Genomic DNA, 15,433 nt, shown 5'->3' on the forward strand with positions numbered 1-15,433 from the left:
ACAGTAGTTATGAGCATAAGGTATGGGTTACACACTAATTAGTCAACCACTACATCAGTCAATAACCTAATTTTCCCACACTAAATGAAAATGCAGTTGACGGTCAGGTCTGTTTTAGTGGAGCCACATCAATAAAGACGAATAAAGCCATGAATGGGTCTTTTCAGAGGTGAAATCAATTGAAAGTTGCTGCAGACACAGCATGAGGGGGGAGGGGGAGGGAGGAATCAACTCCGCTTATCGCTCCCACCCTTCCCCCATTTGGGGGTCCCAAACCTCCTGCTTCTGCTGCATGAAGAGCATCAAGTCAAACTGGTAAAATAGAGAAACCCGGGATTTTGCTATGGCCTTCAAAATAAAAGCCTAAATGTACTCCTACAAATGGTGATAGAGGGCAGTGGATACTAAACTTGAAAGCAATTGAGAGACCACACTAAGACACGACAATTTTGAAGTATTACATATACTATTAAGATAACAGGCACATCATTTGTAATATGGTATATTTCCAAGCATCCCATCTGTCAGGAGTAAGTTACCGTCAAAATTCTTGAATTTGTAGGAAGTGGGTTAAACATAATACCAAATAGTTTCTCCTTCACTCACAGTCTTCAAGAACAAGAGTGTAACAGCGCACAAGGGATATCTGAACTACGCTTTCAAGCATTAGCATGACCATTAAAATGATCTGGTACAAAATTTTAAGAAATGCCCAAATTTTACAGTGCAAATCTGCATAAATGGGTTAATCTTCTTATGCATTTACCCCACCCTATTTTTGAGCAGAAATGCCCACTCTGACTCAATGAATAAGAATGTTTTTTTCTAGGAAGGAATTACCTGCGAAACCTTTTAAGGCTTCTGGTGGGTGAGATGTATAAAGTCTTAACAGAAATGTAAAGTATCAAACATACCAAAAATAGAATGAAAGCAGAAAGGCATAGGCATAATATATTGTAGAATCAAAAACACTATGTAATGTGAGCGTGACGGCTGTGGAACCTTTATGTTTTGTTACATTGTTTTCCACACTGTTAAACTACAGTATTTAAATTGTTAAATAGTATTAATCTAGTGGCATAGCATGGCGTTTGTGTGTAATCGTGTACATTCTTCACAATCTGTTCTATTAGACAAGACATTAACTAATTTCTTCAGATCAAACAAATAGGTAAATAAAGCTATTATATATCATTGTTTCAAAAGCGTTAATAGTAAGAAATGTAGAGAAAGTTACAGAGCCAGACCGCCAGAGGGCGTAATTACCACGCCTGATAAGTTTTATTTTTCAAACGCTGACCGGAAGTGCGTTACCAGTACGAGGAGCTTCGCAGTTATTATTTTTTACCTTACGCTAGTTTCTGTGTCATGACTTTAGCTCTAAGTTGCGTTTTCAAACTCCAAAATGCGGCGTTACATTCGTGCACTAATCTTGTGCACGGTGTTTGCCATGTTTTCGGGCTTGTATGTTTACAGTAAACTGTTTTACTCGGACGTGTCGGTCGGTGGAAACGGACCTAGGAGGGTTTTCATCCCACCGAGAGTCCCCGGAGGCAGGCGAGGTGCCGCGGACAAAACTGGGCCCCAAAGCCCACACTGGTATAATAGGTAGGACTAAATTTTCTGTTTTTTCCTGCTTTAACGTGATACAACTGGGAAACAAATCACATTTCATTATAAGCGTGAGTATAGAAGTAGATAATCTACTCTGCACCACACTTGCGATGTATAGGAATGTGACGCTGCCTGACTGAACGGCCCTATGCAGACAAAGTACACTCCAATTATCTACATTATTCTATGGTTGAAACAGTAGTGACGCGAGACTTTGACAGGTGTGCGACCTCATGTGCAGCCCTCCTGATGGTACCGAGATTAATTGATATGCCACTAAAGTTATACCCTTGTCATACAAAGAATAGCCTACAACAATGTGACGCCCAAGGTCCACTTTAAGGCCTACGTTTAGACAAATGTTCAATGTAAAATTCTGATAGAACAAAACCAAATAAAAGCACAACATGAATATTTCAACACGTGAAGTGATTACTGAAACTTCAGCTTTACTACAGCTTTGTTTTCACACCTGGCTGTTTAGTGCCTGCCAGATGTTAGGGTTTGAGGGGTAGGATAAATGGGAGGAGTAACTAATAAAGTTCAAAACTATCAGTTTTCCCTTACAGAGGTCACTGCCATAATGGCTGTAGGCGAGTCAAGATAAAATGTCTCTTTTTTTTTTTTACTCTGACATAGGAAAAAAGGAAAGAACATTTAAGAAGCTGGAAACAAAGAATGATTGACATTTTTGCTTACAAATGGACTTCAGCTGTAGTTTATACCATGACAAAAACATATTGGTTAGGGGTGGGAATGAGGCCAACGATTCGATTCTAAACCGATTATCGATGCAACAATTTTTTAATGTACATTTCCATGCGTGATTCATGAAAAATATACATATTAATCTGAGTTTGCTACTCTGAGTTTGCTAATCACTTCCTAGCCAAAGCAGCTAGACAAAGCTTAGATTTTGACATATACAGTATTTGTCACACACAAGTTTTAATGAAATGTTTTGTCTACTGAGGAATCTTCCATGTCAGAGGCCCAGTCATGTTTAAAGGTGGAGAATTGGCTTCTTAGAACATGAACCATGAGGTGGTCAGATATAATGTGATAAAGTAGATGAACAGCCTATATGTGTTTTGCCTGATTAGTTTATGTATGTCTTATTAGATCATGTGTATATACAAAATTAAATTTTTTTCTTTTGGCCATTTTTGTGTGCTTTTTTCCTGCACTCTTGCCTTAACTCTAAGTTAGTCTTCTAATCTAAAAATCAACTCATAAATCGTGATGCAGCTAAGAATTGATTATTATTATTATTGTTGTTGTTATTATAATACCTAATATTGGTGGTAGTTAGTCACACACAGCCAAACTCAATCTGAGTGAAGTTATTTCAAACAAAAAAAATGTACTTAAAAGCAGAAACATACAAGTTTTAGCTTCCGGAAGGTTAAATTAATGTCAAACCACAGTATGATTAGTTTAGCTAAAATGTCATAATACTGATGTTAAAACATCCAGACACTCAAATCATGTGCCCTTTGGTGTCAAGGCTCATATGAATGCTAACAAGAAAACATGGCTGACACTTACGCCACTCTGAAAAAGCCTTTTGTCAAAACCATGCAACATTACAAACTTATTGTTATACTCAGAACTCTGGAATTCATTCATCATAACATCTGTCCGACTCGCCATCCTCTCACTCAGGTACATCATGCGACAGCGGGGTCAGGGGGAGGCAGGGGGAGGCAGCGTTCAAAGCAGACCTGAACCTCCCATGCACCTGGCTGTGGTGGCCTGTGGGGAGAGGCTGGAGGAGACTCTCACCATGATCAAGTCTGCTGTGCTTTTCAGCATCAAGAGCCTCCACCTGCACATCTTCGCTGAAGATCAGCTACATGCCAGCTTCATTAAAGCTGTAAGTAGGAAATATTTGGAAAATTGAAGTCTGAAAACGGCAAATTGCTCGCTGTTGACTGTGAATGTTGATCATATCCTTTACTATACCACTACTAGTAATTTGTTGGGTTGTCTGTGTTCCAGTTGGAGTCGTGGCCTGGTTTTATTCACTCCAGGTTCAACTACACAGTCTACTCCATCAGCTTCCCCAGTGAGAACGCAGCCGAGTGGAAGAAACTCTTCAAACCATGCGCCTCTCAGAGGCTCTTCTTACCTGTGAGTTTGTTATAGAGAGAGGATACCTTAGCATGAGCGTCACAGTGGAAAACGTATATCTGAAGTCATTATGACACTCAATTTGTTTTTAAGAGTTACTTTTAAAGATAAAACATAACCCAAGTTAAAAAATCAGGGTCTGCAAAACGCTGTAAAATACCAATTTCATTTGCCTAATTTTACAGGTCACCGATTTCACTTTTGGTATCAATGTATACCTTAAAAGCTACATTGTGTAAGAATTTCTCCCATCTAGCGGTGAAATTGTATATGACAACCAACTGAATATTACTTTCTAGCCCTTCCTCCTACGGTGGCCGAACCTGAAATTAGCTCTCTCCATCGTTTACACGCAGCTGTTCTAGCCACTCCATTATTAACTTTGGTCTTGTTGCTTTGCCTGTCACTTTGTCGTTTTAATTCTCTTTTTCGCTTCCCTGGCGAGTAATCTCCCCCTGGCATTCGTCATGGTGCCAATAGGTGTAAGAGGGTGAAATGCGGAGGTTTGTCCCTCTTTGGCTAATGCATTTTAAAGATGGAGGCACAACATGGCTGCCGTCATTCGAGCGAGTCGCTTCTATGTATTCTGAATGATTCTGAATGTCAGATTCTACGCTTATGAGAATACTTTGATTAGTTGGTGGAAGTTATTACACATGAATGAGCACATATTTGTGAAAGAACAAAGGGTTTTTGCTAAGAATCAACTCCAGAAATTACACAATGTAGGTTTAACACTTATAGAATGAAATATGAGAAAAAACTGTTTTGCCTTTGTATATTCAGGAGCACTGTAGATAAATGTAATGTTTCCAAATCATTAGAAGTTCACCTTTATGCATAATATAAAGGGCTATTATATTGTACCACCGTGAAAGAAAATCCCCTTTCTAAGGCCAATGCAGAACATACTGGCAGTATGCACCACTCAAAACAATGGAGAGCATTCACATTAATATTCTCTGTCCTTGTCTTTTCTAATCTATGCAGCTGATCCTAAAGGATGTTGACTCAATCGTGTATGTCGACTCAGACATCCTCTTCCTGCAGCCTGTAGACCACCTGTGGGCGTTCCTGTCCCAGTTTAATTCCTCCCAGCTGGCTGCTATGGCCCCGGAGCACGAGGAGCCCCGTATTGCCTGGTACAACCGCTTCGCCCGCCACCCCTTCTACGGCAGGACGGGCATCAACTCAGGGGTCATGTTAATGAACATGACAAGGATGAGAAACATGTTCTTTAAGGTAGGGCTTAATGCTGAAGACGCATTTTCCAGGAAAGGTGTGATTAGTCGTTCTGTTTACTGTATTATTGTACCACTTATATTGGCCACAAGATGTCCTCCTCCTCTTGCTGCAGTTGTTGTGTAAGGTCTGTGAAAGGATTCAGTTTGATCCTGTTGCAATGTGAAGCTCCCAACACTTAACCACTTGACAATATTGTGACACAATAAAAGCATCTTTTTGACTGGTGTGTGTGTTTACATGTCTGTGTTGACAGAATGACATGACGTCTGTGGGGCTGCGTTGGGAGGAGCTGCTGATGCCTCTACTTCAGAAATACAAACTCAACATAACCTGGGGAGACCAGGACCTTCTCAATATCATTTTCCACCACAACCCTGGTAATTCTGTGTGATTTGCACACATTGCATGTATATTGCAATATGCACAACTGTACAAATGTATACATGATGCTTTTAGCTTTCATAGACAGATTGAAGAGGGATTACCTGTTATTGAGTGTCCATATTTTTTTTTTTTTAAAAGGTAGACATATATCATACTCTTCACAGTCTACAGGATGCCACTTTGTAGCACTAATTTGTTGACTTAAGTGTTTCTGTTTTTGTCTACCTCCATTTACAGAGTGCTTGCTGGAGTTTCCGTGCCAGTGGAATTATCGTCCCGATCATTGTATCTATGGCAGTAACTGTGCGTCAGCTGAAGAAGATGGCATCTACATACTGCATGGGAACAGAGGGGTTTACCATGACAACAAACAACCTGCCTTCAGGGCTGTTTACGAGGCCATACGAAAGGTAGTGTATGGCCTTAGTGTGTTTGTGTTAGTGTATGTGAGATGCTTGAATACATGTGTCCATCTTTAGGCTTTGTGAATTCAGTTACAGTATGGGCCTCTTCTTATGTTTGATCCAAACACGTTCAGCCAGGACATGCACTGTTCAGACCAGAACAATTAGCAGCACTAAAATACAGAACTCTACGTGAAAGAGAAAAAAAGACATCAAGTCTAACAACCGATGCATCAACTGCCAAGATGCATCTGCTTTAATGTTATCTAAAGTTGCCCTCAGTGCATAAAATTAATTGCCCTTCCAATAATCTTTTAATAACTTTTTATCGTTCACTTTGGCCATTTTCATCTAAATACTAAACTTGAGTGCAGTGTGTTTACAATTACATAAAAAAAAAACAAAAAACATGTCAATAAACTTAAATATCAATTGAAAAAAATAATCTGGTTTAAAGTGCTCATATTATGCTTTTTGGCTTTTTCCCTTTTCCTGTATTGTGTTATATATCTTTTTTGTGCATGTAATAGGTTTACAAAGTGAAAAAGCCCAAAGTCCACCCCAAAGGGACTTACCATCTCCAACAGAAATCACTGTTCACAAACTGCTCCAAACAGCTCTATTGTAGTCCAGCCTTTACTTCCGTGACGTGACTTTATAACACGTTATAATGCTCGCCTAGCTGCTAGCGTGGCACGCCATCATACTCTGCTTCTGACTAGCTTGTAGTGCTGACTTAGGTACTGCACATGTGCGACTCCCAACTGGGGCTAGGCGATATGGAGAAAATCAAATATCACGATATTTTTTACCAAATACCTCGATATCGATACCGCAACAATATTGTAGTGCTGACTATTGGTGCTTTAATAAAATATTTACACAATGAGATTTTTGATAAACAATCATCAGTAATGTGGATATAATGACTAAGTGGGTAAAGGCAAATAATAGAACAGTTACAACAGTCTGGTAAGTTCAGAAAATGACTCACTTAATCAAATAATCACTTTACTGTAATGCAGCCTTTAAAACCAGGAAAAGACAACACTTATGCCATATTACGATATCCAAAATCTAAGACAATATCTAGTCTCATATCACGATATCGATATAATATCGATATATTGCCCAGCTCTACTCCGAACAAAGATGGAATAGAAGTGCGATGCCTCACTCTGTAGCTAAAACAGAGAGCTGAACACACAGGGTGAAAAGAGGAGCTGCAGCAATGTGCATTACAACAAAAATATGGTGTTTTTTGAAAATTAAACCATGTAAACCTATTCTGATATAACCTCTAAATACAATTATTAACCTGAAAATGAGCGTAATATGAGCACTTTAAGTGTTTGACCCTGAGGCTTCAAAGGCTTTATCCCAGCTCACAGACATTATACTGGCAGATCTTGATGGTAGCAGAGGAGAAGGAGCAGCCTCATATTGCAGTCCATTATAAGCAGAGGATGCGGCCCACTCTTTTGACTGAAATGACTTGCTTTCTTGTTATGAGCACAGGTTTTATTGCATTACATTTTTTGTTCCCTTCCACACATACTGATTGAAGACAATTTGGCAAAAGGCATTTTGGGTAATAAAGTGTCTACCAGAAAAGTGACTGAAAACGAGCACCCTGTTAAAAGTCTCTTGGGTACATTAAAGTAAAAAAGCCTGGTGAGCCCTTCAGAGTCGTGGGTGTAATTTAGTGCAACATCTGATGAGTGGAGCCCTTTTATAACCCCAGTGACACACCTGCTCTCCTCCACTGCCGTGCTCCTTTACCCTCCTAGATGAGATTTTGGATTGGTGTCGACCCTAAAGACCCTAAGTGTTACTGACATCAGATGGTCTGCATTGGAAAACAAATATCCACCATTTCAAGAAGGTTGGAGTAAAAGCTAATTTCCCCCATGAGGATGTTTATGGGTTGTTTACCAGCAGTGTAATGATATTGACAACACTGGTGGCATTTACCTAATGAAGCCATCAACATTGGAAGTCTCATTGCTTTCCTATTAACAAAGCATTAAACATAGATCAGAGCGATGGCTGATCCATACCTTATCAATGGCTTTATTTAACAGGCATAATTACAGCCGTAGACACACATATACTGTACATGTGCTGCTACAATTGAGCATAAACCCCCCACACAAGGGCCCATAGCATGCATTGACACAGTTTTCCCAATAGCCTATGTAGGTATTGATACTTTCATAGATATGTGATTAAGTCTGGTTTTCCAGAGTATGGACAGATCTTTTGTGGGTTTCATCTCACTGGGCAGACCATTTCATCCATGTCTTGCTTGTTCATCTGCAGCAGAACCTCAGGCAATCTGAGTAGTGTTATGGAGTGAATAATAAACAGGACAGCACTACATTGGCAGCTCAGTAAAAGTGTGAGGGTTCAGAAAAGTGGTACAGGAATGAGGACTCAAATGCAGATTCACTTTCACTCAGTTTTGAAATTGTGTGGTTACAGGGAAATAATGAGTGACAGCAAGTTTAAAGTCATCCCTGGATTTATTTGCTCTCAAACAATTGCCTCGTGTGAAAGGGTGCAGTTTAACCCAACATCAAACCCAATGTGCAATCTTATGCTCCCTTCTGCTATTCCCAACCTGGCTTATATACTGTGACTGGGTTCAAATCCATTTCATCGAATATGCAAGTTTGCGTGAGAAAGCTTCCACAGAAGGCAGACAAAACTACAAGGAGCCAACACCAATCTAAAAGGGTCATACAGTGAGGGTTCTGAAAAGCTTCAGACAATCTGGAAAACAGGTGATTGTTTGTTGGAGAGCAAATATATACTGGGGCTGATTACCAATGTAGAGCAGGTGTGTGACAGGGCAGGCGAGGGTTTGAGGCGGGGAAACGCACTGAGGACAGGTGTGGAATGACAATAGGCCATAGAGCACAGGTGTTGCTAATAACATTAACGATGGCTCTGTTGTATTCCCCCCCCACATTTTTAGCTCTTCTGTCGTTTTCACTCCTTTACATGATTGTTGAAGTTTATATAACTTACCTGGGCTAATAAGCCACAAGATAGCTTTCTGTTCACCAAAATCACAAAACGCCCACCCACTGCAAATGGTAAAAAAATGTCCCACACATCACAAAAAGCCAATCAGCAAATTAAGGATATAGTCATGCCCACAGCCCAAATTCTGATAAACATGTAATTTATGTTGGACCTTTTAAATTATTTAATGTATTTGTTAATCATTCCTGCCTAATCTTTTAATCTATAAAATGTCACAAAATAGTGAAATCAAAATGCCTCAGAGCCCCATGAAACATCATAAAATTGCTTATTTTGTCCGACCGACAGTCCAACACCCGAACACGTTAACGTTACAATTATTTCAAATGAAGAAAAGCAGCAAATCTCAGATATGAGAGACTGGGACCTGTGAATGATTAGTATTTTTGCTTCATAAATGACCTAAATAATTAATTGTTCATCAAAATTGTTGTTAATTTAAAAGCCCTATATCGCTCTATTGTTAGTGTAGTGATTTATTATACTGCTAAATGTAGTTGTTTTTATCATAGCAGCTAATATTCTCAGTAAACTGGAGACAAATATACATAAATCAGTGTTCTGAATCCTCACACAAAGAAATGGGAATACAAACAGCAGTGCTCCTCCCTGTCTGTCTGCCTGTCTGTGTCTAAAACAGACCACAGCAATCTGTCTGTCATAAAGCATCTCCTCCCTCTCTCCCTCCGCTGCAAAAAAGCTGAGCCCAGCGTGCAGCAGTTAAATTTTTACAGCCAATGGTACATTTAGAGTTGGAGTCTGCACACCAACAGTGCCCTATCAGCCACACAAAATCAATACGCCAACTGTAAATGCAACTTTATGACCGGCGGGTGTGTGTGCATGTGTGTGTGTGTGTGTGTGTGTGTGTGTGTGTGTGTGTGTGTGAGTGCGAGTGTGTGTGTTGTATGTGCTCATAAAAACGCCATTCTCTTTGTGACCCAATATCAGGGACCGAACCACAAGCAAATGAGCCGCATAAAAAATGGTAATTCCCCTTTGATTTCCTCGGAGCATTGTAAAGGCTCCTTCATTATTGGGAAGACAGAAATTTCTAGTGTAATTCCTGGTTATCGCTGGACGGTAAGCCTATAGCATAAAACTGACTCCAACCATGTGGGCTGCTTTATGTTTTGCCCGGCTGACCAATCAGATTAGATGTAGATTCCCTTCTGAGCTCAGCATGCCTTGCGGATTTAGTTTTTAATTTATCCAGGGAAGGATATCCTCCAAGCCCAAATGCTGCCCAAAGCACCACTTTGCTTACTTACTGAGGGAATCTGATCAATTCCACTGGAACAGTAGGAGGCTAAGAGCTGTCCTCGGGGGAGTTTTGATAGTAGTTTTGGATTTCAGCTGCTCATTTCAAGTTTCCAAGCCCACTCCTCCAACCCTCCAGACAACCACCATGCCTGTGTTTCAGCTCTTTGAAGAAACAGGAGAGTACAAGTCATCTTACTTGGCAAGTCTCCTTCATACCATACGAGTCTGCCTTTATATTCAGTACAATTCCTTGTTTTAAAATGTCCTCGTTATCATCTGCATACATGAAAATCACTCACCTTTCGGCAAAATTTGCCGCTTTGAAACCAAAATAGGTGACCTACGTGAATCGTGTAGATTCAATGAGAAAATGTTTAGGGGGGGGATTCAGTGAACTGCGAACAGGTGCGCGTGCCAGAAGGGAGCGCGAGTGCTGGATTTAACCAATCATCGAACTTCCACATACCAATGAAACGAGTTCTAACCAATCAGATGCAAAGCAGGGCGGGTCTTTGCCAAAATGCGGGAGTGCGCTGCAAAAATGGAGGCAAAGTTTATCAAACTTGGAGCATGTAGATACAGCTTTAGTTGAGAAAGTAGTTAAAAACAAATGGCGCTGGGCATGAATGGAGGACAAGAGGAAAAGGGTGGAGACGGGAAGCTGTTTAGCACTTAGGTAGGGGTGGGAAAAATAATCGATTCTTAGATGCATCGCGATTCTCTCTAGAACGATTCGATTATCGATTCTGATAAGTTAATAATCGATTATTTATTTTATTTCAGATTTTTTTTTATTTTTTATGTGTTGATTTTTATTTAAAAGTTACTGTCTCCAGACAAGTACAAATCAGAAAACAGAGTGACTGAAAGAGGATGGGATAATGGACAACAACTTAGAGTTTAGGCAGAAAAAAACACACCAAAATGGCCAAAAGGAAAACAAATTTTTTGTATATATACACATGATCTAATAAGACATACATAAAATAATTAGGCAAAACACATATAGGCTGTTCATCTACTTTATCACATTACATCTGACCACCTCATGTTTCATGTTCTAAGAAGCCAATTCTCCACCTTTAAACATGACTGGGCCTCTGACATGGAAGATTACTGTGAGAGAAGGTGACTTTCACAAGCATGTTTAAGGCTTAAGCATGGAATGACTACCAAACAAAAACCTCAGTAGACAAAACATTTCATTAAAACGTCTGTGTATATGTACTATATATACGCTATATATATGCTACTATATACTGTACATGTCAAAATCTAAGCTTTGTCTAGCTGCTTTGGCTAGGAAGTGATTAGCAAACTCTGAGTAGCAAACTCAGATTTATATGTATATTTTTTTAAATCACGCATGGAAATATACATAAAAAAATTGTTGCATCGAGATGCATCGATAATCGGTTTTGAATCGAATCGTTGGCCTCTGAATCGGAATCGGAATCGAATTGTGAGGTGCCAAGAGATTCCCACCCCTATTCTGCAGCGCATGTTCAAGGAAGTTACTGTACGGCAGCAGCGGTAAGAAAGTGCTTGTCTGCTAGTCTGCTTGTGCTAGTCATTAGATGCTAGTCACAAAGCTTCGGTCCGTGCACTCTGTCATACGAGTAAGTTACCGGCAACGACAGCTACCGCTGCCACTGCGCCTTCACTGACCGACTGTGATACAAACAATATGTGTGTGCACGTTCATAGCGGAACATGATTTGTCATTAACGATGGCCACTGTGTAAAAGCTATCTGCAGCCCAACCTGCCTTGACAAAGCTAGCTGTTTGTAATCAGCATGGCAGGTATTTAAACATAACGGCCTTGTCCCAGAGTTTAGACGTCTAGCTATATGAAAAGATAAACAATGCAAAGTTTTTAATACATGTAAATACAGCAGCTAATATCAACATGGACAAAATCATGAATGTACTAATTTGCTTTTTTGATGATGACCTGGCCAAAGTAACACAACATCTAGAAAGTTTAGTTTTCACAATGATTCATTGTAGAATTATGATATTATTGCAATATGTAAATCTACATTGACTCTTAATTTAACATATGGTTGGAAGAAGTAAAAATTGATCCAAAACCTTTTAGTTTTTAAAAATTATGACTTTTATTATTGTGTAATGTCAGAAGGACTTCAACTGTTTTGCCAGTCAAATTAACTTTCAAAAGTTTCAGGCTCAGGAGTTTTTTTACTTTAAGCCCTGCTCATGGCTGAAGTTAAGTTTCTCCAGCTCTCCCCAGGTTGGCAAAAAATGCATCTCAAAATGCATCAGATTGATGCTCTAAAATATGGAATATTTAAAATTTTCTTCCAGGGGAGCATGCCCTAGAGGGGTAATATTCTTCTCACTTTTTTCACCCCTGACCCGTTTTCATGCCTGCATCTGCTTTTTGTTTACTGAATGTCCCAACATGTAGGGTCAATACATTTGAATTGAAGGGATCTTATTCTTTGAATTAATAGAAAAGTGCTTTGGAATTGGAATTTATTGTCATTGGAGCAAACAATACAATACATCACACCAAATCCAACCAATTAATTGTTTTATCGTTCCAGTACTCTTTTGGCGCAGACCCAGTGACTTCTTTGTTGGATCCACTAGAAGAGGAGCTGTTGAAGACGACACACACTTATTGTGGTAAATCCCACGCACTCCTTACTAAGAGACTGGCACACAGCCTGGCAAACATCAATAGAAAGGCCCCACGTGGACGGTGACAAAACTGAATCACAATGATGGGACGGAGGCCAAAAGTAGAGACTCCGAAAGACTATCTTGACCGGCAGTACAGACTTGTTGTCCTTGAGCAAGAAACTAAACCCCCAGCAGGGATTTTTGACAGATATAAAAAAACAAAAATTAACCACTACAGCTCTCTGAACATGTTTTTACCTGGCAAACTGTTTAATAACAATGAACATGAGTTGTCCAAAGATGCATAGACTACTTTGTGGAAACCAATGAGTGGAGCTTTTAGATCATTTTGGTGAATAGCTGCTCCATAAAGGTGCTGACACACCAAGCAGACGGCAAAGAACTAGTGGCGACGAAGCCCGACTCTGGCATCGCCTCACGTCTCAAGTCGCCTGTGTCTTGGCCAAAAAGTTGCACTTGAACACACTGCAAAGACTGCTTTGGAGTGTGTGACTTGGCAATGGACGCACAAAAAATTGAGGATCAAAAGATCTCTTACCTAGTATGCGGCCGCTGCACATTATTTGCCAAGTGAGAAACAGTAGAACATGGCGGCCTCTCAGACTCCTGCTCGCATCGCCATTATGTAGAAGCAGAAAAGTACTCAAGGAAGAGGTTTCCAAGATCGTCTGTTTATTCCTGGGGAATAATCCAGAATAATGGTCAAGCTCAGTTTTTATAGTGTCTAACAAACATCATGCCAAGTGCTACATCATATGTTATTGGTCCCAGACTGCTCTCAGATAACCTGTCCTGCCACGTTTACAATGGGTCAATTTGACTTGCTGTGCTGTTTTCCAATTGTTGACAAGAGCCTGTGACTGGCCCAGTTCAGCTGAGAACATCTGAGAGAGACAACTTCTTTTACACAGATACAAAATCAATTTATGCACTATGAAAATACTCTATGCTGACAGCCCACTAGCACATATATATGTGCCTGTGTGAGAGGAAATAACTCTCCATGCCAGCAAGTGGCAGTGATCTATTCGTCATTCAAAAAGGGAAACCAGGTATATAAACTGTACTATGATACATACAAAAAAACACCGGTGTCCCGTATCAGCTGGTGGCAGCAAAGACCCTACGGTCCCTTTGCTTCACTTCCCTTTGAGACGACAACAGACACCCGGAGATGGCTGGCTAGCTTGTCCATCTCCCGGGCTGTTATCTGTTCTCTCAGCAAAGAAGTGTCCCTGTGGAGCGGAAGAGGAGAGACCGGGCGGCCCACTGCGGTCCGCCAGCTAGTTAGCTAACGTTAGCTTGCTAATTCCACCGAACAGTTGTCACTCATCTGGCGATAGCAATGTCCTTTCCTACGCGACAAGAATGTGTGAATGTAACATTCATTTGTTACATTTTACTAATTTAGTAGCCGGCCAGGGCTGGCTGGCTAGTTAGCTTGCTTGCTAGAGGGCTCAGTTCTCAGTCTAGCACCAACCACGGCGCAGAGGGAGAGAGGTCTGCTGTCTTTATATTAAGTTTTATGTTGTAGGACATTATTTTATTATTTTATTTTGTAATGTGTAGGTATGTAGATCTTTTAAAAGACATGTTTATGTTGAAATAAATATAGCTATAAAAGTAGTTATGTATCTCGTTGTACGTCGTCGACGACGACCTCCTTGGTGTGTCAGGGCCTCTAAACAGTTGGGATTGTCTCAAACTGAGACTAATACTTGCTCACCTCTTGTAAGTTGCTCTAGATAAGAGCGTGATGTAAATGCCTGAAATCTACTCTAAATGTTGCAAAGGCCAATTGGCCTTGTAGCAAAGTACTGAACTTAGAAGAGAAAAATATTTACTACAGATGGACACATGGATTTTTTCTCCAGGTGTTTCTATTACAGACTTTCCGAACATTACATATTTTACTGGCAAATGTGGATTTTTATTTTTTAAAAACAGCAAGCTTTTAGTCTCTTCCATGTAATATTTGTTCTCCTTTCAGTGCCTTTGGTTACTGACTAAAGGTGAATAATCCTCACAGTGCAAAAGATCTGTAAAAAATTTGGAAGAGTAGCTCTTGACTTTCCATATTGGAGAATTTAAATGAACCTTGTTAAACACTCTTATTAAAAGAGACAAACGATAATAATATCAGACCTGGACAAAGGCTTTTAACAGGGCCTATTTTGAGAGACGTATGCACTGGACCACTTTTCCAAACTTTTGAAACCACTTCAGTACCAACAAGATGGAAGAAAAGTCATTTCAGAGAACATGTGTGAAATAATTATAATAATAATAATAATAATTTCTGAGTTTGTAAAGTGATTATGTATGTAATCACTGTATGGAACAGTTCTTCATATGTGTGGAATAATTCTTACTATGTGATTTTCTACTGTGGCAGGGGTGGACTCTATCAGAGTACTGTTTTCCTGATTAAAGTTTGTCCTATTCTGTGTAATTGTATTGGTAACACAGGTAACCTTGACCCGAAATAGAATAAGCAAAATGTGGTGATTCACATAGTCATAGGTCATTTTTATGTGTGATGTCAGTATACACTTTTGTTTTTGTTTCTAATAAAGTTCATACATTTCCTTATGTTGGGTTGAACAGACATGTTTCTGGCACATTCCTAAATAATTAGATACTATGACCTTTTTTTTTTTTTTTTTTT

General features: G+C 39.8%; 1 protein-coding gene across 2 annotated transcripts; it reads left to right on the top strand.

Moving 5' to 3' along the window:
- The first annotated feature begins 255 nt into the window (after nt 1-255).
- gxylt1b (glucoside xylosyltransferase 1b) lies at nt 256-13,700 on the top strand. 2 transcript variants are annotated; one of them, XM_031284700.2, is made up of 7 exons: nt 256-1,608; nt 3,280-3,490; nt 3,616-3,747; nt 4,738-4,989; nt 5,246-5,369; nt 5,614-5,786; nt 12,666-13,700. In XM_031284700.2, the coding sequence occupies exons 1-7, from the start codon at nt 1,406-1,408 to the stop codon at nt 12,825-12,827; spliced, it is 1,257 nt and encodes a 418-aa protein (XP_031140560.1). In that variant the 5' UTR covers nt 256-1,405; the 3' UTR covers nt 12,828-13,700. The 2 variants fall into 2 exon arrangements, with proteins under 2 accessions (XP_031140560.1, XP_031140561.1); XM_031284701.2 differs by lacking the exon at nt 12,666-13,700 and adding an exon at nt 9,783-10,461.
- The last annotated feature ends 1,733 nt before the right edge of the window (nt 13,701-15,433 follow it).

The sequence above is a fragment of the Sander lucioperca genome, chromosome 20 (assembly GCF_008315115.2).
Source record: "Sander lucioperca isolate FBNREF2018 chromosome 20, SLUC_FBN_1.2, whole genome shotgun sequence".
Lineage (NCBI taxonomy): Eukaryota > Metazoa > Chordata > Actinopteri > Perciformes > Percidae > Sander > Sander lucioperca.

Coding starts and splice junctions, on each gene's coding strand:
- gxylt1b (XM_031284700.2), top strand. CDS start 1,406: ATGCGGCGTTACATTCGTGCACTAATCTTGTGCACGGTGTTTGCCATG. Junction 3,491..3,615: donor ATGCCAGCTTCATTAAAGCT/GTAAGTAGGAAA, acceptor TCTGTGTTCCAG/TTGGAGTCGTGGCCTGGTTT. Junction 3,748..4,737: donor CTCAGAGGCTCTTCTTACCT/GTGAGTTTGTTA, acceptor TAATCTATGCAG/CTGATCCTAAAGGATGTTGA.